Source organism: Procambarus clarkii, chromosome 81, assembly GCF_040958095.1.
Source record: "Procambarus clarkii isolate CNS0578487 chromosome 81, FALCON_Pclarkii_2.0, whole genome shotgun sequence".
In the NCBI taxonomy this organism is placed as follows: domain Eukaryota; kingdom Metazoa; phylum Arthropoda; class Malacostraca; order Decapoda; family Cambaridae; genus Procambarus; species Procambarus clarkii.
In genome coordinates, this window is record NC_091230.1 from 9,668,510 (window position 1) to 9,694,004 (window position 25,495).

At 44.6% G+C, this 25,495-nt stretch overlaps 1 protein-coding gene across 1 annotated transcript in view; it reads right to left on the bottom strand.

Moving 5' to 3' along the window:
* The window catches only part of LOC123773031 (insulin-like peptide receptor), a 531,432-nt gene extending 521,065 nt beyond the window's left edge, over nt 1–10,367 (bottom strand). Inside the window, exons 1-2 of the mRNA XM_069315507.1 lie at nt 9,950–10,367; nt 6,570–6,670 (exon numbers count right to left, since the gene is read on the bottom strand). Coding sequence (XP_069171608.1) covers nt 6,570–6,670; nt 9,950–10,367 — 519 coding nt within the window. The remainder of the gene's footprint in view (nt 1–6,569; nt 6,671–9,949) is intronic.
* Nucleotides 10,368–25,495: the final 15,128 nt, after the last annotated feature.

Consider the following 25,495-nt stretch of genomic DNA (forward strand, 5'->3'; position numbering starts at 1 on the left):
CCGTGAGAATTAAAGTCATTTAACGTCACCGGGGGGGGGGGGGGTCACTATTTACTTAACGAGGTCATTGTTGTTTTGTTGAACATTGTTGTGATTAACGTAGAGTCGTGTAACAGCAACAGTTACAGTGAAGTTCATGCAGTGGAGGAATTGTCAAGTGAAGACTAACGTAGTGTTTAAGATTTAATGAGCTGTCGTTAATTGATTGATTAACGTAAGGGGTTAACCGGTCTGTTATGATCGGAGTAAATTGCGCTGTAATTAAGCTGTTGTATTTTTTTTATTTTTTTATTTTTACATGCAAGCATGCGTATAATGTACAATAAAAACAGAACAAATATAACATAGAACAAAAGTACAAAGCACACACACGTACAATGACAAAGGAACAAATCAAGAGAAGACCAGCCAGAAGGTCTGACCACAAAACAAAAATGCATATACAAACATAACACAAATATAAACACAGCGTAATACAAACAGAAGGGAAACAGAGAGGCGAGAAACATACAAAACAAGTCCGCTAACACCTCACACACATAACGCACACATAACAAAGAGCACACCCCAACAGCCTGAAGAGCACACAAGATGACAAATAAGCGCACACGACATCCACAACCGAACACACAAACGCATAGGAACCGCACACCCCCCCACTAGCCATACAAGAAAACCCACAATACAAACCGGAGCACGCAGGAACCGGGAAACAATACCCACCCCACCCACTCACATACACACCCCACAACCAGGCAACACAAAATACATAGAAATCACTTGCGAGGAACCTCGTGAGAAATGTACTTCTCCGGGAAAAGATCATGAGGATATTTCGCCTTGTAAGCTTCCCAGACTAGATCTTCAAGGTCGGTAGGGTTTTTGATCCCCCGCTCCAGAGCGGGTATCAAACTCGGGAACATCTATATCCGGCGGCATCGGCCAACGCCCAAGGTCACTGACGCAAGTCGCATAACGAGGCTGGGGAGCGCCAACCACGCCCTTCGAGGAAGCATATGACACCGGAGAAGCGGACGAGGGTCGCCGAGCCTGCCACGCCTTCGCCATCGGAGCAGGTGCCGGACGCTGAGACGAGAGCACTTCCACGGATACCGCAGGAGACACGGAAGGGACAGCAGGAAACGGAAGAGGCGGCAAGACCGCAGCCGAGGAAACGGGTAACGAGGAAGGGGCCACAGAACATCCAGAGCGAGCATCCTTTCTCAACATCACTACCAGGCCACCCCGCTCACCACCAACTACAGCATGGGGAACCACCGCCCACGAAGAACCGGAGCCATCTGACGCAGGCAACGCACCTGAAGCAGGACCCTCGGACACCGGACCAGAAGTTGAGGTCGAAACGCCGGCACCGGCATCCTCAGGCAAGTGTACCTCCGCCACCACCATAGTGTGCACCACATCCGGAGCCACTCCACCGTCAACGGAAGGACGACACTCGTCGAATTCGCCAACATCAGCCCACGCAGAAGAACGCCGGGAACGCTTAGGCTCGGGCCACACATCATCAGACCCGGAGGCAGACTCAGCGACCCGCGCAGCACCAACCGAGCGAACCGACGCACGCCGCAGCACGGCAGCCTCCTCAACCACACGGGGCACCAGGCCAGGCACAGGAGGGAATGCTGGAACCACCTCATCTCCCAGCACAGCCGGAACAGACGGCGAGGGCGCAGGGACCGGGACAGACACCGCAGAGGACAAACTGGAAGACGAGGGGTCCGAGCAAACGGCAGGCGGAAGAGGCTCAGGGACACCAGCTGGAGCACTAGGCGAGGACCCAACCTCCGGATGGGATGCGGCAAACACAGGGGGCGCAACAGGCGGAGCAACAGCTGCTACAGAGGGCACCTCCGCAGCCGAAGAGACGTCCATACCCACCGAATCATCCCCCACAGGAAGGGGCGGAAAATCCTCCTCACTGAAGAGATTCACTGGTGCAACAGCAGGCACAGAACAATCAGCAGCCTGATGGCCCAAAAGACCACAACGATAACACGTCCGCGGCTGACGGGCGTAAAACACCCGAACGTTGTACCCCATAAGGCGCACAGAGGACGGAATATCCGCCCGGAGTCTCATGCCCAGGGTGCGAATGTTAGACCTCACACCCTTAAGAGGACTAGAAGACACCACGTTCACTCTCACACTAACAACTGCGCCAAACCGGCCGAAATACCGCCGTAGCAGAGCCTCTGGAAACTCCAAGGGAGCCCCATGCACACTGATGTAAGTAAGTGCACCACTCCTATCCGAGAGGGTGACAGTGCCCGCACCATCCGGCAGGGGCAGTGTCCGCCCCTCGTATCGCTGGAGAAAATCGCGATACGCCACCTCCTCTGCAAACTTCACAATTGCCCTACGGGCCGTTACCAACTCGACCCCATAAATCGCAAACACAGGGACAGAGAGCATTTCACAAGCCAGGGCAATCTCCGGGTAACCAGCCCGCACAGAGAACTCTAGTCCCACAGACTGAGCCCGGACGACAGGGGGTAGAGGGACCCCCATCGTAACGCCACGTCAGCACAGGCGAGCAGAGACACACCCGCCACCAACCGGCCGAAACGGGCAAACATCACCAACTGCTGGAGCGCCGATGCAACATGTCCGCCCCGTACCGAAGCTAGGGCCAGACTCCAAGCTGTTGTAATTCGTTGGACTGATCAGATCTGTCTGCGGGCACAGGGATTAAGCACTCGTAGCTAATTAAGGAGAATTAGTACCCGCCACTTAGTGAATTCACCAGGTGTTGATGTTGTTGTTTACACGGAGTGTACTGTAACCTTGTGTGGTACAGGAGTCGATCCCCGTTAAGGTAATCTTGTCGTAAGACCGGAAGCGAACTGTCAGTTGAGAGACAGTAGGCTGTATCAATACTCGTCTGAATTAATAGGCTGTTGTATTCAGTATTTAATTGGGAATTACTCACCGAATGATTGACTTTCAAGTTGATGTAATTAATTGATTTACGAGTTATTGATGCCATTTAAGTGTCGTTAAGACACGTGTGTGTTAACGTAATTGTTTAAATTCAATTAGTGTAACTCTTGTTGTTGATTGTCCTGAGAGACAAGTGTTAACGTAAGATTTTTATAAGGGGTTATCATTCTTGGATTAACCGCCTTGTTACTTGGTACCTCGTTGAGGGCAGCGAGCGCCAGTCAAGTTTTGTGATTATAGTATTTGTTCACCGTGAAGCCGTGACAATATTGATTGCAAGCTTGCGTCACCAGTGGGCACCACTTTGTTCAGTTAGTGTCATTAGTCAGTCAGCGACGATGGGATAAGGATACCGTGGGTCCATCAGACTGTTGAACAGATGTTCTTTAATGCGCTACTGGAGTGACGGTAATGTAACGTAAACTCTTTGTTGTAGTAGCTCGGTTTTTTTTGTGAATAAATTATTATATTATAGAAAACGGTCGTTTACGTCAAACCTTCCAATATTACTGCCCCACATTTCATGTTCTGCAACACTTTGCCTGCTTATGTTCATATCAAGTCTGTATCTAAAGCTCGAGTCCATTGCACAGCACCACACTTCTATAAATAACGAAGTGAGAATCCGTCGGCTACCCTCTATTAGCTCTGCTAGGAGGAGCCAGCGACCTAAGTGACAGGTGTTACCCGTGTGGTTTCGCCTGGCGGTTTGCTCCCGCGGTCCTATGATCTTGGGCTTTATGATTAAATATCTGCCACTGGCAGCTCTTGCTGTTTAAGGTCTGCCTCTCTTGCGAGGTAGTTACAATTAACGTAACATTAATAGGAATTAATTATTTTGATAATTGCCAAAGAAAAAAAAATCTCACACAGGGGATGACTAGACGTCGAAGCCTTCACTTACGTCTAAACATATTTATACACCAGACGCAATGATCAACACTATCTTCAAGGCAGCTTGAAACTTGTTATCACCGAGCTCTTTACTTAAGGGGACAACATCTTGGTTGAATCGACTTTCCCCAAACTTTCTCAAATTTTGAATGCATAATCTACATGGTAAATGCTTCAACTTTTTTCATGGACCAACATCCTAACTTAAGGAAAAAAAGGTGCAATTTTCAACAATCTTCAGAAATTTTAATATGTAACCAATGTTTCTTTCCATTGTGCTATCAGAATGCAGTCTATTTTACAACATTTATTTGAACGGATTTATATGTATAGTTTGATGTAAATTAATTTTAATGCACCCCTTACAATTTTTGGCGCAAAATTCAGACTAAATAAAATTTGCAAGGTGATTATGTTGTTCTATGGAAGGCACAAAACTTATGTTGTTATAGATATATAATTTTGGGCTAGTACAGGACGAAGCGCACACGTTTCTCAAAGGCGGTCAAAGTGAAGAAAGGGAGGAGGAATACGTGGGACTTGCGTAGTGCCAAAGCGCGCCAAAAGTAAGAGAATGAGTCTCCCATAACCTTGTGAGATTAGCTTCCAAACTAAAGTACACAAGGAAATCTGTTGGAGGTCTGTACTTGGGCACAAGAAATCTTGTTTGTAATCCGTTTCGAACGATCAAGGTATCTAACCTCTCGTGCTCCACGAGAGAAAATAATAAAAAATCAACTGTCAGAGACAAGGAAGGTTTAATTAGTTTACCAATTATTTCATTCTGCCACACACTGAGCCCCAATTAGTACTATTGCATAAATGGTGGCTCTACTACACACACTCTCTCAAACCACGAGTGAGAATTCCGGACGTGGGATTGATCCTCCAATTCATGTTGTACTGCAAAGTCCTAATTTGGTTAGCTGCCTCTCATTATACACGCCTCTGAAGGTTACCTGTCTCTCATTATACACGCCTCTGAAGGTTACCTGCCTCATTATACGCACCTCTGAAAGTTACCTGCCTCTCATTATACACACCTCTGAAGGTTACCTCCCTCTCATTATACACGCCTCTGAAGGTTAACTGCCTCCCATTATTCCAACCACTGAGGTTACCAGCCACTCATTATACCAACCTCTGAAGGACCTGCCTCATTATACCAACTTATGAAGGTTACCTGCCTCTCATTATACCAACTCTGATGGCCATCTGCCTCATTATACCAACTTCAGAAGGTTACCTGCCTCTCATTATACCAATCTCTGAAGGTTACCTGCCTCAATATACCAACCTCTGAAGGTTACCTGCCACATTATACCAACCACTGATGGTTACCTGCCTCATTATATCAACCTCTGAAGGTTACCTGCCTCGTTATACTAACCTCTGAAAGTTACCTGTCTCATTATACCAACCTCTGCATGTTACATGCCTCATTATACCGACCTCCGAAGGCTACCTTCCTCCCATTATACCAACCCCTGAAGGTTACCTGCCTCTCATTATACCAACCTCTGAAGGTTACCTGTCTCTCATTATACCAATCTCTGAAGGTTACCTGTCTCATTATACCAACCTCTGGAGGTTACCTGCTTCATTACATCAACCACTGATGGTTACCTGCCTCATTATGCCAACCTCTGAGGGTTACATGTCTCATTATATCAACCTCTACAGGTTACCTGGTTCTCATTATACCAACCTCTGAAGGTTACCTGCCTCATTATGCCAACCTCTGAAGGAGACCTGCCTCATTATATCAACCTCTGAAGGTTACCTGCCTCATTATATCAACCTCTGAAGGTTACCTGCCTCATTATGCCAACCTCTGAAGGTTACCTGACTCATTATATCAACCTCTGAAGGTTACCTGCCTCATTATGCCAACCTCTGAAGGTTACCTGCCTCATTATATCAACCTCTGAAGGTTACCTGCCTCATTATGCCAACCTCTGAAGGTTACCTGCCTCATTATATCAACCTCTGAAGGTTACCTGCCTCATTATGCCAACCTCTGAAGGTTACCTGCCTCATTATGCCAACCTCTGAAGGTTACCTGCCTCATTATATCAACCTCTGAAGGTTACCTGCCTCATTATGCCAACCTCTGAAGGTTACCTGCCTCATTATACCAACCTCTGAAGGTTATGTGCCTCATTATGCCAACCTCTGAAGGTTATGTGCCTCATTATACAAACCTCTGAAGCTAACCTACCTCTCATTATACCAAATCTGACGACTACCTGCCTAATTATACCAACTTCTGCATGTTACTTGCCACTCGTAATACCAACCTCCAAAGGTTACCTGCCTTTCATTATACCATCCTCTGAGGGTTACCTGCCTCTCATTATACCAGCCACCAAAGGTTACCTGCCTCTCATTATACCTACGGCTGAAGGTTACCTGCCTCTCATTATACATACAGCTGAAGGTTACCTGCCTCTCCTCATACCTACGGCTGAAGGTTACCTGCCTGTCATTATATCAACATCTGAAGGTTACTTGCCTCATTATACCAAATTCTGAATGTTACCTGACTCTCATTATACCAATCTCTGAAGGTTACCTACCTCATTATACCAAACACTGTAGGTTACCTTCCTCATTATACCAACCTCTGAAGGTTACCTGCCTCATTATACCAACTTGTGAACAACCGTCACCTGGACTTCTCAAGTAGACCAGTTGCTCACATGACTTACCTGCTCCTGAAGGACAAAGTGGAGATGACCGTCGATGATGCGACATCTACACAAGTTGTCCAGAGCGCTAAAGTTGTTCCTCAGGTCCATACTCGTGCAGACTGTATACCAAGACAAGGGTATAATAGAAATAATGTTTCAGGGGATCACACTTACATTAAAATATTGGTCTAAATTATCAAAATGAAGATATTTCAAGAATGTGATCTTCGGTTTATTCATTATGTATTAAGCTTTAAAGGCTTTGAATTTTCTAGAACTTCAGCTTATATAAAAAATTATTTAAAATTCCATCGTATTCTCAAAGGCATGATCGAATACATCTCAGCTACAGACAGTGCTGTGTGGGTGTATGGTACCACGCCCACATTATAATACTGGTTGTGACGGAGTATGGTACCACGCCCACATTATAATACTGGTTGTGACGGAGTACGGTACCACGCCCACATTATAATACTGGTTGTGACGGAGTATGGTACCACGCCCACATTATAATACTGGTTGTGACGGAGTACGGTACCACGCCCACATTATAATACTGGTTGTGACGGAGTATGGTACCACGCCCACATTATAATACTGGTTGTGACGGAGTATGGTACCACGCCCACATTATAATACTGGTTGTGACGGAGTACGGTACCACGCCCACATTATAATACTCAGCCTACTTTATTAAGTCTGGAGATTACACATTCAGTTTTTTATAGTTTTTTTATTGATTTTTCTATATACAAACTGTAAACATCGAGGGTGTGATAGTCTTAGCTCGTTTTGGTAACAGTGATACGAGAGTGAATAGTTTAAGAGAAGATAACTCATTAGCTTGTAAACATTAATTACTGGGCTCTGTAAACGATGAATAGTTTGTTCTCCAATAAATTACTAGTAATGTGCAGATAAAATTTATTTGCAAAGGAACATATGTAGAAGTTACACTCAACCTACATGCGTTAGCGATTTAAGCCCAATCACATTTAAAATATTAGTGATTAAATACTAGTCATCAATTTGGCCACGTTTATTGACTTTATACAATACAAAATGTAGAAATTGGGAGATTATTCATGCATGTAGATTATTCTTGCATGTGGCCTTCTCAAAGTAACATTTTTTGTCCCTGGGTAGTAAGTGCTATCTGATTGCCCTTGCCTCCAAAATAAAGAAAATGGCTATTATTCCCAACAAACTTTGCTTTGATCTTTGCCTCAGACAGCTTTAACTTAGGAAAGACGTCTCGAAGGTAGATGAAGGCTGCGGGATCTTTATCTAAAGCTGTGATACATTGTTTCATAACTTGGCAGCCTTCAAGTCCCTTCAAGACGTCTTCTGTAGGTTCTCTGAAGCAAAGGTCAAAGCAAAATAACTAATAGCCACTTTCTAGACGTTGGAGGCATAAGCAATCAGATAACACTTGCTTCCCAGGAACAAAAAATAATTTGTTACACAGTGGATCGGCGACGGAAACTGACGGTCGATGGTTAACAACAAAATATAAGGAATGTTCCTCCCATCGTGATGGACCACATCACACTGCAAACTTTTTCTAAACCTTGGGATGATAAATAATAAAATACTCACTACTCACAACTAAATGAACCACGCTTACTAATCTACTTGCATTTTCCGTCAAGGATAATAATAAAATGGAAAAAGGTGCCGACAACAGAATACAGGATGTAAAGTACCAAATAATTTAGGAACTTCCCTGGAATATGACAGAAAAAAGGGCCAGGCTGGTGGTCTCACACCGATGCTGACTGTTGAGGCCACATCAAACGGACATCATCAGCTCAATTTGCAATGTTAGCCAACATTAGAACTTCCTTTAAAAACCTGAATGTGAGTACTTTAAGACCCTGTGTACCACATACGTTAAAACAGTTTTGGAATACGAGGCTCAACAATCTCTGTGAACATGGCAAACAAGACCAGTTTATTTGGTACTTGTGGCACAGGAACAAAAGGAAAAGGATGGAAATTAAAGTCGATTGTGAATCTACTTGATAATGGTCCAGGACGGATCGAAACGTCGTCGTCTGGTTTAGTCAACGTTTCCTCAGTCACGTTATTGTGACTCTTTATCTGTCTTTGGAAATTAAATGCCTAATTATGCCAGAAAGACATTTATTTGTTAAGTGTCCAATTACTGAAGACTTGAAATACAATAAAAAGTGAAGTGTTGTATCAACACACAACACACAACATTAACTATAGATAAGGCGAAGCTCATAGGGCTTTTTTAACTTTAACATTTTGAAGGATATAAATTAATAAACACTCATTATAGTACTGTGTAGTCAGTGATAAGATTGGTTAAGTTAGATGAATTGATTATGTTGGCAATTGTTTGCATTTATAGTACATTCACGAGAACCCGCTAAATATAATCGACAGATATAGTAATAGTAGATTACAAAGCAAGAGTGCTGCATATCAAACGCTGTCATCCAACTATCAGCAGACAGTTTACACGTTGGTAAGTCTTACAGTCTACAAGACTACGAGAGAGAATAGCCTATACACATCATACCTATTGCCTCTGCCCACAAGCGAGGAGAATGCAGGGCAAGTTTATCCCTGTTCTCATGACTGATCAACACATCACACCTCATCCAACATGGACTATATAGTGTCATGATGGCCAAACACACCAGAAGATGAGGAGATGACGACGCTTCGGTCCGTCCAGGACCATTATCAAGTCAATTGTGATCCAGAACGGACTGAAACGTCGTCGTCTCCTCATCTTCTGGTGTGTGGTTTGGTCATTATATCTTCAGCCACGTTATTGTTACTCATCATCTGCATATAGTGACATCTCTGTCATTTTGTATTATTTTTCTGTTTTCAAAGACGAAGTAAAACGTGTCCTTCAACAACAGGCGTCACCTCCAATACATTGTAAAATAAATTTAGTTAATTTTTTATTTCCCGAGTGAAAATCATAAGAAACAGACAATATTTGTGCAAGAACCCTTTTCGCAATATTCAATAACAAACACAAATTATATTGAAACTTCTACCGAAAAGGAAATTTAGTTAAAATAAAAATCCCTAAAGTGTTTCTTTGTGAACGTTTTGTAACTTTTCTTTTAATAAATATTACATAATAAAATATGTGGACGATACTAGAAGATACCACTATCCTCATGCGAAACAAAATGAGGCCACTCTCCTCGTACAATACTAGAAGAGGTTATTTTTATTTTTATCGGACTCTAAGTACTATCTAAAGAGGAGGATGGGTTGAACTATGGAAACCCTTCAAAGCTACAGGCTATTTATGTAAAGGTCACTAGATCTAGTGGATCATGTACACAAGGCACGCGCACACGCGCATTGTATAGTAACAGTCAATGAACAATAGTACTCACTTCTATCTGCAGGACCGCTGTATCGCTCCTGGCAGATATTTATATCTTGGGCGATGTGGCCGTGGCAGAGTCCAACCCACAGAAATACAGCGAGCACAGCCAGCAATCTCTGCCACCACTGGCTCCAGCTCGAGTACCTTGAGCGCCTAGTCCGGAAAATAGGAGATCCAGTACACTTGTGGTGGACATTCCTCTGTCTATTAGGACGATGAAGACGTAGCTCGTCGTCTCTGGTGGTTGAGTCAGGTATTGTCTCACTTACATTACCTGGCCTCCGCTGTGTAAGCTGTCTCCACCTTAAGTAACAAGACGCCTCCGCTCCTTTCACAAATTTACCCCATAAAAGAGTTCGCGCACTGTACGTAATTATTTCATATTCTTTACTTTCAATAGTATTTAATATTAAATTTTCATTCATTTTCATGAAAGATATTCTAAGCATTTGTAAAAAATTACTATACATTTCTACACAATATAAAATGCTTCCCTTTCCTTAAAGAATAGTCCTCGGAATATTCACTTTTGAACAGAGTTTTCCTATTTTTACCTGACCTTCAACACTTAATAAGTCTTAAAGCCCCTAGAGAGTCTTCGAGGAGGCCACGTGTTGAAGCCGTCAGTCAAAAAGTCGTGTTGAAGAAGTCAGGAAACAAGTCGCACAGAAAGTGCCGAGCACAAAAGCTGACACGTCACCCACACGGGCACGCAAGCTTAGACTTCTCCTGGAGGAGCACTTCTTCTTCACACTTCTTCTGGTGCTGCATGATGGATCCTCCACAGGTTCCAGCTGATCTATGGGAAAAGTTTAATTATGTGTGTCAGCCGCGAAGCGCCAAGTGGGTTTGTGTAAATGTATTAACTGGTTCTGAGCAAATAAGCTTGAGTCACTCCATAATATGCGAAGGACAAATATAGGTCAATATGTCTGATTGTTAATGAGGAATAACCGTTGGGATAGTAACCTCTCTACTATCAAGCATTTGGGGAATACTCTGGAGGTGTTCGTATCGATCATTGGTTTCTTCAAGATGACTAAACCAATATGATGTCTCCCAGATGTAGGACTTTGTTTTATTCCCATGAAAAATGCTATATAAAAAAGGCACTGCACCGTTACAAAGTTAAATGCTAAAAATAATTCGCAATGGAGAACAAAATTATAATTGCATTTCAACTGTTAATGAAGATATACCAAATTATGGATCTTTCAAGATAATTTAAAGCAAACAGGTAAGTTTCTCAGTAACCAATATATTACTCATAACTTTAACAATTCTTATTCATAATTACTTAGGAACCGACGTTATATTTGTTACCTTAGTAGTTATAATGGGATCATTACCTACAGTTAGTAGTCATAATGGGATAAGAACATTAGAGCATAAGAACAAAGGCAACTGCAAAAGGTCTATTGGCCCATACGAGGCAGCTCCTATTTATAACCACCCAATCCTACTCATATACATGTCCAACCCACGCTTGAAACAATCGAGGGACCCCACCTCCACCACGATACGCGGCAATTGGTTCCACAAATCAACAAACCTGTTACTGAACCAATATTTACCTAAATTTGATGAATCTAGTTGGAACTCTGAGAGCAGAGATGGATTCCCTACGAGAGGAGGTACGACAGCTGAAATATCGGGAAGAAACGAAGGAGACCAATATTAACAAGCCCTCGTCGTGGAAAGTCGTTAAGGACAGGGGTCTTAAGAAGACCTTGACAAGTAAGTAAGTAATTATCAAAAGAAGGCACCAAACCGGGAAGGATATGTAGCACCATCAAATGCGCAAAATAATCAGAGGGCGCTAAATATCCCCAAGGATGCCAATACGAGAACAAAAACGCATAAGGCGAACGATATCAAAAGTATCCGAGTCACCAAGAATTCTATTGAGGGACAGGTGACCGCGAGGGCCGGTCGGAAAGCAAGACAGACGCTCGTCCTGGAAGTCAAGACATTCAAGAAGGACATGCACGACCGTAAGAGGGACAATGCAACTAGGACAATAAGGAGCAGGGCGGCGCTCCATCAAGTGACCATGGGTTAAGCGAGTATGGCCAATACGCAACCTCGCCAGAGCTGTTTCCCACCGCCGGTTACGGTGGAAGGAGGACGGCCACGAGGAAACACAACATTTAAGAGTACGTAGCTTGTTACCAGTAACAGACAACCAAGAAGCCTGTCAACGGGTAAGGACTGAGGAATGGATAACCGGGTAAAAGTCGGAATACGGAATTCCTTTACGAGAGATGGGACAAGAGCGGACAGCTTCCTTGGCGGCAGCATCCGCACGCTCATTTAAAAACACACCAATATGGTTGGGAACCCAACAAAACTCAACCGACTTAAATTTACTGTGAACAAGAAACAGCCAATGCTGGATCTCGACAACTACTCGATGAACCGGATTAAAGGACCCGAGAGCCATGAGGGCACTACGAGAGTCAACAACAACTGCAAAGGAAGACTGACAACGAGAAAGCAGGAGACGAAGAGCATAGAGAATAGCATAAAGTTCCGCTGTAAAGATACTAGTCTCCGGAGGTAAGCGACACATATAAGTGCGATCAGGAAAAACAACAGAGTAGCCAACACCGTCCGCCGACTTAGACCCATCGGTGAAGACAGAAACGGAGCGGGAGTGAGAAGAAAAGTGCTCAAGGAAATGGCGTTTTAGAACCGTAGGAGGGGTAAAAGCTTTAGTGATACGGGTCACGGAAGTACAAAACCGTGGAAGAGGGACTCTCCATGGGGGCAAAGAAGGAACAACACGAGGAGAAACATTAGAAATACGAACGGAAAGAGAATCCTGGAGGCGAGATAAACGGACAGAAAGAGGGAGGTGGTGAACAGGAACCGCAGGAGGAGTAAAAGTTAAAGCACGACAGAGGCGAGAGGAAGGATGTTGTAAGGACCGCGCAAGATAGCGAAGACAGTAGCGATCACGGCGGTCCTGGAGAGACAGGAAGCCAGTGTCAACATACAAGCTAAGGACGGGAGTCGAACGAAAGGCACCAGAACTGAGGCGCAACCCAGTATGGTGAAAGCATCAAGACGGCGAAGAGTAGAAGGAGAAGCAGACGAGTAAGCAGGGCAACCATAATCGAGCTTAGACAGGACGAGAGAGGAATGTAAAGCAAGGAGAGTGCGCCTATCTGCCCCCCAAGAAGTATGGGACAAGACCCGAAGGAGGGTAAGGGCCTTAGAGCACTCAACACGGAGGTAAGAGATATGGGGAGACCAAGACAAACGAGTGTCAAGGAATAACCCCAAAAGCTTCGCGGAATCTTTGTATTCAAGGGGATGACCATAAAGTGACAAAGAGGGACGAAGAACAACCCGTTTCCGCGTAAAAGTCATGGCACAGGTCTTAGAAGTAGAGAACTTGAAGCCATGATCGGTGGCCCAAGACGACACGGCATCAATTGCAAGTTGAAGCCGGCGTTGAAGGAGAGGCGAATCATCACCCTGAGAGCAAAGGGTAAGATCATCGACATAGAGAGCGGAGAAGACACCAGAAGGAAGAGAGGAAAGAAGACCATTGTGGGCAACCAGAAAAAGAGTAGTGCTCAGAACACTACCCTGGGGTACACCTTCGTATTGCTGAAAAGAGGCAGAGAGAGCGGTACCAAGGCGCACCCGAAAGGAACGACGGGAGAGGAAGCTGCGGAGAAAGAGAGGGAGATGACCACGAAGGCCAAAAGAATGAAGTTGAGATAGAATATGATATCGCCAAGTGGTGTCGTAAGCCTTTTCCAGGTCAAAAAGGACGGCAACAACAGAGGTCTTCGCAGCAAAAGTAGTACGAATATAGACCTCCAAGTTCACCAGGACATCTGTCGTGCTGCGGCACTTGCGGAAACCAAATTGAGAAGGGGAGAGGAGGTGATGGTGTTCCAGGAACCACATCAGACGAACGTTAACCATACGTTCAAAGAGTTTGCAGACACAACTTGTGAGAGCAATAGGGCAAAAGTTCTTAGGGGAAGTACCCAGAGACCCCGGTTTGCGAACAGGGAGGACAACGGCATCGAGCCAGTCCTCAGGGACTGACGACGACTCCCAGATCCGATTATACAGACTCAGTAAATACTGAGACGTGCACGGAGGGAGATGGCGAAGCATCTCATAATGAATACCATCGGAGCCCGCCGCCGTAGAACCGCAGAGGGCCACGGCAGAACGAAGTTCAGAGAGAGAGAAGGGATCATTGTTACGAACCCGGATCCAGCGTCCGTGCCTGGAGCAGTGACAAACACGCCATCTGTGGGTCAGCTCCCGAAACCCCCGCCAAACGAACGACGACACCTAGTGAGGACAGCGTGTACTGGCCTCGAGGACCAGTTTTCAGTCTGGTTCAGCGCTCAACACCGCCGCTCCTGACCTCTGGTGAGGTGGTGCTCCGACGACAGCCCCATCTATGGAGTGGATATGTCGGGCGTTTGTATCTGAGCCTGTGAGTGTGGTGTATTAGTGTCCCGGTTATTAATGACGTGTCTGCTTACAGAGCCGACCTGGGACCACTGTGTTGAAGGTGGAGTCAGTCTACCCGAGGCAGCCAGTCTCCATACTGTCCAGTTTGCTGCAGCTGTTGTGACGTCGTCCCCCCGGAAGAACACTGTGGTGTGTTAAGCCTGCCAGTGGAGTGGCAGTGGAAGGATTTACCCGGGACCGACGGTTGGAGACGATAATCCACTGGGGTATTGAGGACAGGAGGGTGATTGGTGATATCACACGAGACTCCTGTCTAGGGCGTACCCCTTTTATCGTTCGTGGAGAGGCCGTAGCAGCCTTGGTGGCTCAGTACCTGCCAGCAGACCTGCTGGACGTGTGGTTGACGGCCTCCACGACGGTGCCCCCAGTGGACCTGTGTTGTGGCTGACCTGTGGCCAGGGTAGACTCGGCGTTCTCAGAGGACACGTCTTGAGGCCACGAAGAAAGCACCGCGGACTCAGCACCTAGCTTCGAGGATCCATAGTCTCCAGCAGAAGACTACAGTGTTGATCCCCTTTGTAAAGTGTTAATACCCCTCCCCCTTGTGTACTCTTTTATATATATATTAAACGGTGAAGGTGAACATTATATTATATTAAGTTCTTAGCTTTCTTTCCCTACTCCCTTTAAGTTACTTGCGTCACGGATTGCATCCCTTGAAAGCCTCTACTGGCTTGGGGTCGGATATATATATCTTCCTCTAACGACATCAGAGTAAGAACCCCGTTGCGTCCCGAGAGGGCCGTAACAATCATTATAGGGAAGTTGAAGACGAGTGCAGAAATCTAAAGGACGAGACTCAAGGACAGGTTTACGAAGAAGAAAAGATTGGGGAAGATGAAGACCAGAGCTAACAGAAGAAAAGTGGGAACCCAGTACGGAAGCGACCTGCAACGGGTCCGCCACAAGAGTATCATGGAGGTGAAGGACCGGTGAAAAATCGGGAACGAACTTACCCGCTATTTTGCGGATACGCTTCGAGATCTGGGCCAGAGGAGTTTCGGACGTAATTGTTGAGACATAAGATGCCCAACATTCACGTTTAGCCGTACGGATGGCCCTATGCGCCACCGCACTCGCTTTCCAAAAGAAAAGAAAAGAATCGGTCGTCTGCCTACGGCGGTGCCTCTTCCAGGCTGCACGCTTACAGCGGACAGCCCGAGCACAGTCCGCATTCCACCAGGGAACGCACTTCCGTGGACCCCGAGAGGAAGAGCGAGGGATAGAGCAGAGGGCAGCGTTGAAGACAGTGTCATGAAAAAGGAGGAGAGCGCGAGAGAGAGGCATAAGGGAGAGGTCAGAGAGAGTAGCACTGAGGGTAAATAGGGTCCAGTCCGCCTTAGCAAACTGCCACCTAGGGAAAGAGGGGGAAGGGGAAAGAGAAAAAGGAAACAAGGATGAGGAAATGATCACTTCCATGGAGGTCATCAAGAACCTGCCACGTGAAATCTAAGTAAAGAGAAGAAGAGCAGAGAGAAAGATCAAGACAAGAAAGGGTGCGAGTCCGAGAGTCCAAATGAGTGGGCTCACCAGAATTCAGAGGAGACAGGGAAGAAGAGAGGAGAAACGGCTCAAGAAGGCGACCCCGGGTATTCGTCAGAACGTCACCCCAAAGAGAATGACGACAATTGAAGTCACCCAGCAGGAGCACAGGCTCCGGCAAGGAGTCTAGGAGGTGTTTCAAATCAGGAAGAGAAAGCGGGACACTCGGGGGGAGATAAATGGAACAAACTGTGTACCATTTCCCCACAAAGATACGAGCAGCAGAACAATGGAGAGGCGAAGGAAAAAGTAAAGGAACAAAGGGAACATCAGCACGAATCAAAAGAGCAGAAGAATTAGAAGTCCCAGCAACAGCTTGGGGGGGGGGGTAGAGAAAGGAATAGCCACGAAAACGACCAGGACGAGCACCAAGCATCGGCTCCTGGAGACAGACACAAAGGGGCAAAAACCGCGAAATCAGAAGTTGGAGTTCGAGGAAATTGGCGTAATAACCTCGAACGTTCCATTGAAGAATGGACAACGACGAGAAGAGAAAGGACAAAAACAGAGAACAAGGAAGAAACAAAGGCGAAAGAGCAACAGAGCACGTTAAAGAATATCAGGATCGGGATCAGGGTCAGCAAAGTCAGGGTTAGGGGGCATGAGTAAACTGAGCAAAGACGGAGGGAAGGAAACGGGAGAACAGATCAGAGGTGGGCGGGCGGGGTCCGGAGGAGGAGAAGGAGGAGGAAGAGGAGGAGGAGGAAGAGGAGGAGACAACGGAGAGGAGCAGTCAAGGACAGCAGCAGGAAGAGGGGGGGGTAGAAAGAGGGGAGCGTACCTCAGCAAGGGCAGCAACCGAGAGGGAAGCGGGGGCTAAAGAAACCTCCAATGCAGGAACAGGGGGCGCAACCACCGAAATGGGAGGGGAAGGAGCGAGAGAGGCAGAAGTAGGGGCCGAGGAAGAAAGCGAAACCTTCTTACCCGCCGGGAAGGAGGAAGGAGAGGAGCCAGGTTTACGCTTCTGACTTAAAGAGACAGGTGTCCCAGCAACCACGTACTGGGCAACGGATTCTAGCGTCTCAACAGAAGCTGAACGAGAGCACACATGACGGCCGTTTGGAGAGCGATGGACATCAGCCCGCACCGACAGGCGGCGGGGAGAGTCAAGAGACGGAGGGGAAGGATGGGAAGGACGAACGGAGGGAGACGAGGAAGAAGACACAGGAGACACGACAGACCGAGTAGAAAGAAGGGGAACCCCAGACAGAGGACCAGGAGGTGGATCCTTCGGGAGAGAACCCAAAGGAACAGAGGAGGGGGCAGTGGGCGTATCAGGGTCCAAGGCCCGGAAACGGTTGTGAGTCTGAGGAAGGCGGGAAGGACGAGGAGAGGAAGAGCGCAACACGCGAGCATAAGAGATATAAGCATAAGGCGGGAGCCGGCGAACCTGGCGTCTCGCCTCAGGAAAAGATAAACGCTCCCGGTGCTTCAAGTTGAGGACGGCTGCCTCAAGCTTGTAATGGACACACGCACGGGAGAAGGTAGGATGGGCCTCACCGCAGTTGAGGCAACGAGCCTGGGGAGAAGTGCACTCCGACTTAGAGTGACCTTCGCCACCACACAAAGGACAGAGAGAGAGAGTCCCGGAGCAGCGGAAGGCACCATGCCCAAACCTCCAGCCTTTGTTACAGAGCCGAGGAGAAGGAATGTACTCCTGGACAGAGCACCTGGCACCTTGCAAGAATGACAGAGGGTGGAAGGGTCCTACCATCAAAGGTAATTTTCACAACCCGGAAAGGTTGATGGCGACTACCACGGGGGGGGGGCGAGTAAACGTGTCCACCTTGAGAATAGAATGGCCCTGGGCAGCAAGGATATGTCGAATATCGTCGTGGCAGTCACGCAGGTCCCGAACACCGGTCGCAACATGGGGCGGGAGCAGAATAGTGCCAAAACTGGCATTCAACTGAGCGTTCTTCGAGACCTGAACAGGGGTCTCGCCAAGGCAGGATAAGGCAGCCAAGCGGGAAGCAGCATCCTGAGAAGGAGCAGCAACGACACGTGTACCGAGACGAGTGGGGTTGAAAGTAATGGAGGCATCCACGGAATCAACGAGATGTCGATGGAGGGAGAAATTGTCAGGAGGCGCAGAATCAAGAGGGAGATCAAAATATTTGGCCCACGAAGCGGGACCAAACAAGGCTTGATAGGTAGCAGAACTGGAAGGAATCGAGCGAGGGCGGCCGTGACGAGGACGGCGGTGAGAACCCCCAGAGAGAGAGGGGTTAAAAGGCGCAGTAGTTACAACTAGAGAAGGAGCCGCGCCAGGGGACGAGGTAGTCACCACTGGGGGCTTGGGGTTCGACCCAACCACAGAGGAGGGAGGGGAGCCAGGGGAAGGAGTCAGAGAGGCCAAAGGAGGAGCAAGGTCGGGGCCCAATGCAGCGGAGGCTACAGAGCCCGGTCTTCCAACACGGACTGACTCGGGGGCTTGGTCGCCCACCCCACGAGCCTGAGAAGGGAAATCAAAAACAGCCGAAACAGGGGTCATCATCATTACGAAAAGAAAAATTCATTCACGAATGTGCCCCCACACCCACCATGGAGCCACAATTAGAGGCAGGACACCCAACAAGAAGCTATCGCCGATCTTGCCGGGGCCTCCTAGGGGTGCGTCGTGAGTATACGCCCCACAAACGCCACCTTAAGAAACCGACAGTCCGTCGAGATCGGGTTCAGTGACGAAAGGGGGATTGACAATAAAAGTTTCCCCTCGCTCTCGACGTCGGGTACTACAGTTCGACGGGTGCAAGAGTATGCCTCCTCAAGCACCCGGGCGTCAAAATAGAAGAAGTCCAAGGGAAGAACCAGAACAAGCAAAAGGTCGGCAGGAAACGGCAAGCAGATAGGAGAAGAGGGGGGAAAAAAACGAAACAGAAGGAAAAGGAAAAGGTGACGGCAACAACGAGCTGAGCGGGGATGGGGAAGACCTTGACAAGGGCGCCTACAGACGCCCTAAGGACGTCAAATTCATTTGCCGTGTTGGAAGACGAGTGCTGTGGTGTGCCTGCAGTTCACTCGAAACAGAAATCAACGAAGAGCAATGAAGCACAGGCCCCTCAAAGTGCTCAGAAAGTTAAGGAGGAACCTAAACGTATTTTGGTTGTCGGAGATTCCCAGGTGAGGTATTTAGACAGAACGTTTTGTGCCAGAGATAGGGGGAACAGGTTAAGGGTCTGCTATCTGGGAGCTGGAATTAGAGATACTGTTGACAACATGAAAGATATTAGGACGGGAAATGGGAACAAACCCATTATTTGTATTAGTGCGGGGGGTAATGATGTTGGACGAGTTAGGAGTGAGGAACTGATAAAGAAATTTAACAAAGCCATAGAACTAGTTAGGAGCAAGGGAGGAATCCCGATCATATGTGGCATTCTTCCGAGAAAGAGCGTTGGGAATGAATGGATGTCGAGGGCACTTGGTGTCAATTGCCGGCTGGAAAGATATTGCAAATCAAATGCAATATCTTTCATAGACAACTGGGATCACTTCTATGGAAGAAATGAAATGTATGCTCGTGATGGGGAGCATTTATCGAGGGCTGGGGTTGTTGCTGTTGCGAACTCGTTGGAATCAGTGGATAGAGGCATTTGTTGGGTTTAAACTGTTAGTTGATAGTGGTATGGGAATTGATAGGGAGGAAGAAGGTAATTAAAGTATGTGTTTGTTGGAGAAACAAATTGATCAGGGAAAGAGAAGGGCCTCAAAGCAACAATTCACTTAGGATATATTACACTAACAGTAGAAGTCTAAGAAATAAAATTAATGAATTAAATGCTCTTGTCTGCACAGAAAAAATAGATATAATTGCACTTACCGAAACGTGGATGAATGTAGAAAATAGAGAACTATTAGCTGAATATCAGATAAATGGATTTAAACTATTTCACACAGATAGATATATTAGACGAGGAGTAGCCATATATGTTAGGGACAATTTCAAATGTAGTCTCAAAGAGGGAATCAAAACTGAGCCACACACAGAAACTATTTGGATAGAATTAAACGAAAAAACAAATAATATTATAATAGGAGTTATATATAGGCCACCAAATTTAGACAGAGTGGAAGCAAAGCATCTATGGAATGAAATATCTAGAGCATCTAGATCTAACAGTATTTATGTCATGGGTGACTTTAATTTTAGTGGAATAAACTGGGTGAACAAAACAGGGAATAGTGAAGCAGAAGATTTTCTAGAATTAATTGACGATTGCTTTCTTACGCAACACATTAAGGAACCAACGCGGGAAAATAATATTTTAGATTTAGTGTTAACTAACAGGGAAACACAAATTAATGACATCGAAATAGGGAGTGATCTAGGGAACAGTGATCACAAAGTAATCAGATTTAACATAGAATGGAATAGACCTGTAGGAGAAAATTCTGTTAAAGTGCCCGATTTTCGAAAAGCTGATTTTAATAGCCTAAGAAATTTTTTGGGTCAAATAGATTGGAAAGTCTTGGGTATGGGGTATGGGAACCCAGCGACAGGTGACGTAAAAGGGGATTTCGATGTGGATTTAATATATAACTTATTTAAGAATATTCTAAACAAAGCACAGGAACGTAGTATACCATACAAATTTAATGGATCGAATACTAATGACCCAAAGTGGATAACAAATAATTTAAAGAACCTTATAGGTAAAAAGAGAGCTTGGTACAAAAGGATTAAGAATGGGGAAGTCAGGTTAGAACAGGAATTCATACAACTGGTTAGAATTGTTAAAAAAGAGATTAGGAAAGCAAAAAGAAACTATGAAGTTCGCATAGCAGAGCAAGCAAAGTCAAATCCTAAAGGGTTTTTTCAGTTATATCAAACTAAGACTAGGGAAAGGATAGGTCCATTAAAATCTGAGACAGGTCAAATAACGGATAATGACAAGGAGATGAGTAGTATTTTTAACAAATATTTTATATCTGTATTTACTAAAGAAAAACTTAACAATATGCCTTCAGCCGAACAAGTCTTTGTTTGTGGGGATGAGGACAGGTTGACTAGTTTAGCAGTTACCAGGGAGGATGTAATTAAACAATTAGAAAAACTAAAACCAAACAAATCCCCAGGGCCGGATGAAGTGTTTGCCAGGGTGCTTAAAGAATGCAAAGAGGAGCTTTCCGAGCCACTGTCTACCATATTTAATAAAACAATAGAGTCAGGCAGAGTGCCAGAGTCATGGAAGGTAGCTAATGTGGTACCAATTTTTAAGAAAGGAGATAGATCACTTGCGTCAAACTATCGGCCAATTAGCCTAACGTCTATTGTGGGAAAGTTACTTGAATCAATAATTGCAAATACAATTCGTCTCCATCTTGAAAAACATAAATTAATAAACGAGTCGCAACATGGTTTTACAAATGGCCGTTCATATTTAACAAATTTGCTAACTTTTTATTCCAGCATAGATGAGGCAGTTGATAGTGTTAAGGATTGTGATGTTGTGTACCTTGACTTTAGCAAAGCTTTTGATACAGTGCCACATGAAAGACTAATTAAAAAAATAGAAGCTCATGGTATTGGGGGTGCTATATTAACTTGGATTAGGGTACAAAAGGATTAAAAATGAATTAAAATGATTAAAAATGAAATAAAAAAGGATTAGTGTACAAAAGGATTAAAAATGGGGAGGTCACTTTAGAACAGGAATTCGTACAACTGGTTAGAAATGTTAAAAAAGAGATAAGGAAAGCAAAAAGGAACTATGAAGTTCGCATAGCAGGGCAAGCAAAGACAAATCCTAAAGGGTTTTTTCAGTTATATCGTACTAAGACTAGGGAAAGGATAGGTCCATTAAAAACTGAGACAGGTCAAATAACAGATAGTGATGAAGAGATGAGTAGTATTTTTAATAAATATTTTGTATCTGTATTTACTAAAGAGGAACTTAGCAATATGCCTTCAGCCGAACAAGTCTATGTGGGTGGGGACGAGGACAGGTTGACGAGTTTAGCAGTTACCAGGGAGGATGTTCTTAAACAAATAGTAAAACTCAAACCAAACAAATCCCCAGGGCCGGATGAAGTCCGGCCCTGGGGATTGATAAAGCCGCCTTCAAACGCCATAGCAACTTCAAATTCATTTGACGTTTTGGAGGACGAGTGCTGTGGAGAGACTGTGGATCGCGCAAAAGGGAAAGCAACGAAGAGAAAGGAAGCGCAGGCCCCTCAGAAAGTAAAGGAAGTACCTAAGCAAACATTAGTTGTGGGAGATTCCCAGATAAGGTATTTGGATAGAACGTTTTGTGCTAGAGATAGGGGGAACAGGTTAAGGGTTTGCTATCCCGGAGCTGGCATTGGTGATATTATAAACAACATGAATGATATTATGGCTGGTAATGGGAACAATCCCATTATTTGCATTAGCGTGGGAGGAAATGATGTTGGTCGAGTCAGGAGTGAGGAACTGATTCAGAGGTATAAAACAGCCATAGAGTTAGTTAGGAGCAAGGGAGGAATCCCGATCATATGTGGCATTCTTCCAAGAAAGGGAGTGGGAAATGAATGGATATCGAGGGCACTTGGTGTCAATTGCCGGCTGGAAAGATATTGCAAATCAAATGCAATATCTTTCATAGACAACTGGGAACACTTCTATGGAAGAAATGAAATGTATGCTCGTGATGGGGTGCATCTATCGAGAGCTGGGGTTGTTGCTGTTGCGAACTCGCTAGAAGAAGTGGTTAGAGGTGTTTGTTTGGGTTTAAACTGTTAGTAGATAGAGGTATGGGAATTGATTTGGAGGAAGGAGGTAATAAAAGTATGTGTTTGTGGGAGAAAGGAATTGGCAAAACGATCAGGGAAAGAGAAGGTCCGCAAAATAACAATTCACTTAGGGTATATTACACTAACAGTAGAAGTCTAAGAAATAAAATTAACGAATTAAATGCTCTTGTCTGCACAGAAAAAATAGATATTATTGCACTTACCGAAACGTGGATGAATGTAGAAAATAGAGAACTATTAGCTGAATATCAAATATATGGATTTAAACTATTTCACACAGATAGATATATTAGACGAGGAGGTGGAGTAGCCATATATGTTAGGGATAATTTGAAATGTAGTCTCAAAGAGGGAATCAAAACAGAGCCACACACAGAAACTATTTGGATTGAATTAAACGAAAAAGCTAATAATATTATAATAGGAGTAATATATAGGCCACCAAATTTAGACAGAATGGAAGCAAAGCATCTATGGGATGAAATATCTAGAGCATCTAGATCTAACAGCATTTATGTCATGGGTGACTTTAATTTTAGCGGAATAAACTGGTTGAACAAAACAGGGAATAGTGAAGCAGAAGATTTTCTAGAATTAATTGACGATTGCTTTCTTACGCAACACATTAAGGAACCAACACGGGAAAATAATATTTTAGTTTTAGTGTTAACTAACAGGGAAACGCAAATTAATGACATCGAAATAGGGAGTGAGCTAGGGAGCAGTGATCACAAAGAAATCAGATTTAGCATAGAATGGAATAGACCAGTAGGAGAAAATTCTGTTAAAGTGCCAGATTTTCGAAAAGCTGATTTTAATAGCCTAAGAAATTTTTTGGGTCAAATTGATTGGAAAGGCTTGGGTATGGGGTGTGGGCCTGTCTTGGAGCGAGACATGAACCCAGCGATAGGTGACTTAAATGGGGATTTCGATGTGGATTCAATATATAACTTATTTAAGAATATTCTAAACAAAGCACAGGAACGTAGTATACCATACAAATTGAATAGATCGTATACTAATGACCCAAAGTGGATAACAAAGAATTTGAAGAACCTTATAGGTAAAAAGAGAGCTTGGTACAAAAGGATTAAAAATGGGGAGATCACTTTAGAACAGGAATTCGTACAACTGGTTAGAAATGTTAAAAAAGAGATAAGGAAAGCAAAAAGAAACTATGAAGTTCGCATAGCAGGGCAAGCAAAGACAAATCCTAAAGGGTTTTTTCAGTTATATCGTACTAAGACTAGGGAAAGGATAGGTCCATTAAAAACTGAGACAGGTCAAATAACAGATAGTGATGAAGAGATGAGTAGTATTTTTAATAAATATTTTGTATCTGTATTTACTAAAGAGGAACTTAACAATATGCCTTCAGCCGAACAAGTCTATGTGGGTGGGGACGAGGACAGGTTGACGAGTTTAGCAGTTACCAGGGAGGATGTTCTTAAACAAATAGTAAAACTCAAACCAAACAAATCCCCAGGGCCGGATGAAGTGTTTGCTAGGGTGCTTAAAGAATGCAAAGAGGAGCTTTGTGACCCACTGTCAACCATATTTAATAAATCAATAGAGTCAGGCAGAGTGCCAGAGTTTTGGAAAGTTGCTAATGTGATACCAGTTTTTAAGAAAGGAGATAGATCACTTGCGTCTAACTATCGACCAATTAGCCTAACGTCTAAGAACATAAGAACATAAGAACAAAGGTAACTGCAGAAGGCCTATTGGCCCATACGAGGCAGCTCCTATTCTATAACCACCCAATCCCACTCATATACTTGTCCAACCCGTGCTTGAAACAATCGAGGGACCCCACCTCCACAATGTTACGCGGCAATTGGTTCCACAAATCAACAACCCTGTTACTGAATCAGTATTTACCCAAGTCTTTCCTAAATCTAAACTTATCCAATTTATATCCATTGTTTCGTGTTCTGTCCTGTGTTGATACTTTTAATACCCTATTAATATCCCCCCGGTTATGTCCATTCATCCACTTGTAAACCTCTATCATGTCACCCCTAACTCTTCGCCTTTCCAGTGAATGCAACTTAAGCTTTGTTAATCTTTCTTCATATGAAAGATTTCTAATTTGGGGAATTAACTTAGTCATCCTACGCTGGACACGTTCAAGTGAATTTATATCCATTCTATAATATGGCGACCAAAACTGAACTGCATAATCTAAATGGGGCCTAACTAGAGCAAGATATAGCTTGAGAACCACACCAGGTGTCTTGTTACTAACGCTGCGATTAATAAATCCAAGTGTCCGATTTGCCTTATTACGAACATTTATGCATTGATCCTTTTGTTTTAAATTCTTACTAATCATAACTCCCAGATCCCTTTCGCAATCCGACTTCGCAATCACAACACCATCTAGCTCGTATCTTGTAACTCTATCATCATTACCTAACCTCAGAACTTTACATTTATCAGCATTAAACTGCATCTGCCAATCCTTTGACCATTTCAAAACCCTTAAGTCTATTGTGGGAAAGTTACTCGAATCTATAATAGCAAATAAAATTCGTCTTCATCTTGAAAAACATAAATTAATAATTGAGTCGCAACATGGTTTTATAAATGGCCGTTCATGTTTAACAAATTTGTTATCTTTTTATTCTAGCATTGTTGAGGCAGTTGATAGTGGTAAGGATTGCGATGTTGTATACCTTGACTTTAGCAAAGCTTTTGATACAGTGCCACATGAAAGACTGATTAAAAAAATAGAGTCTCATGGTATTGGGGGTGCTATATTAAG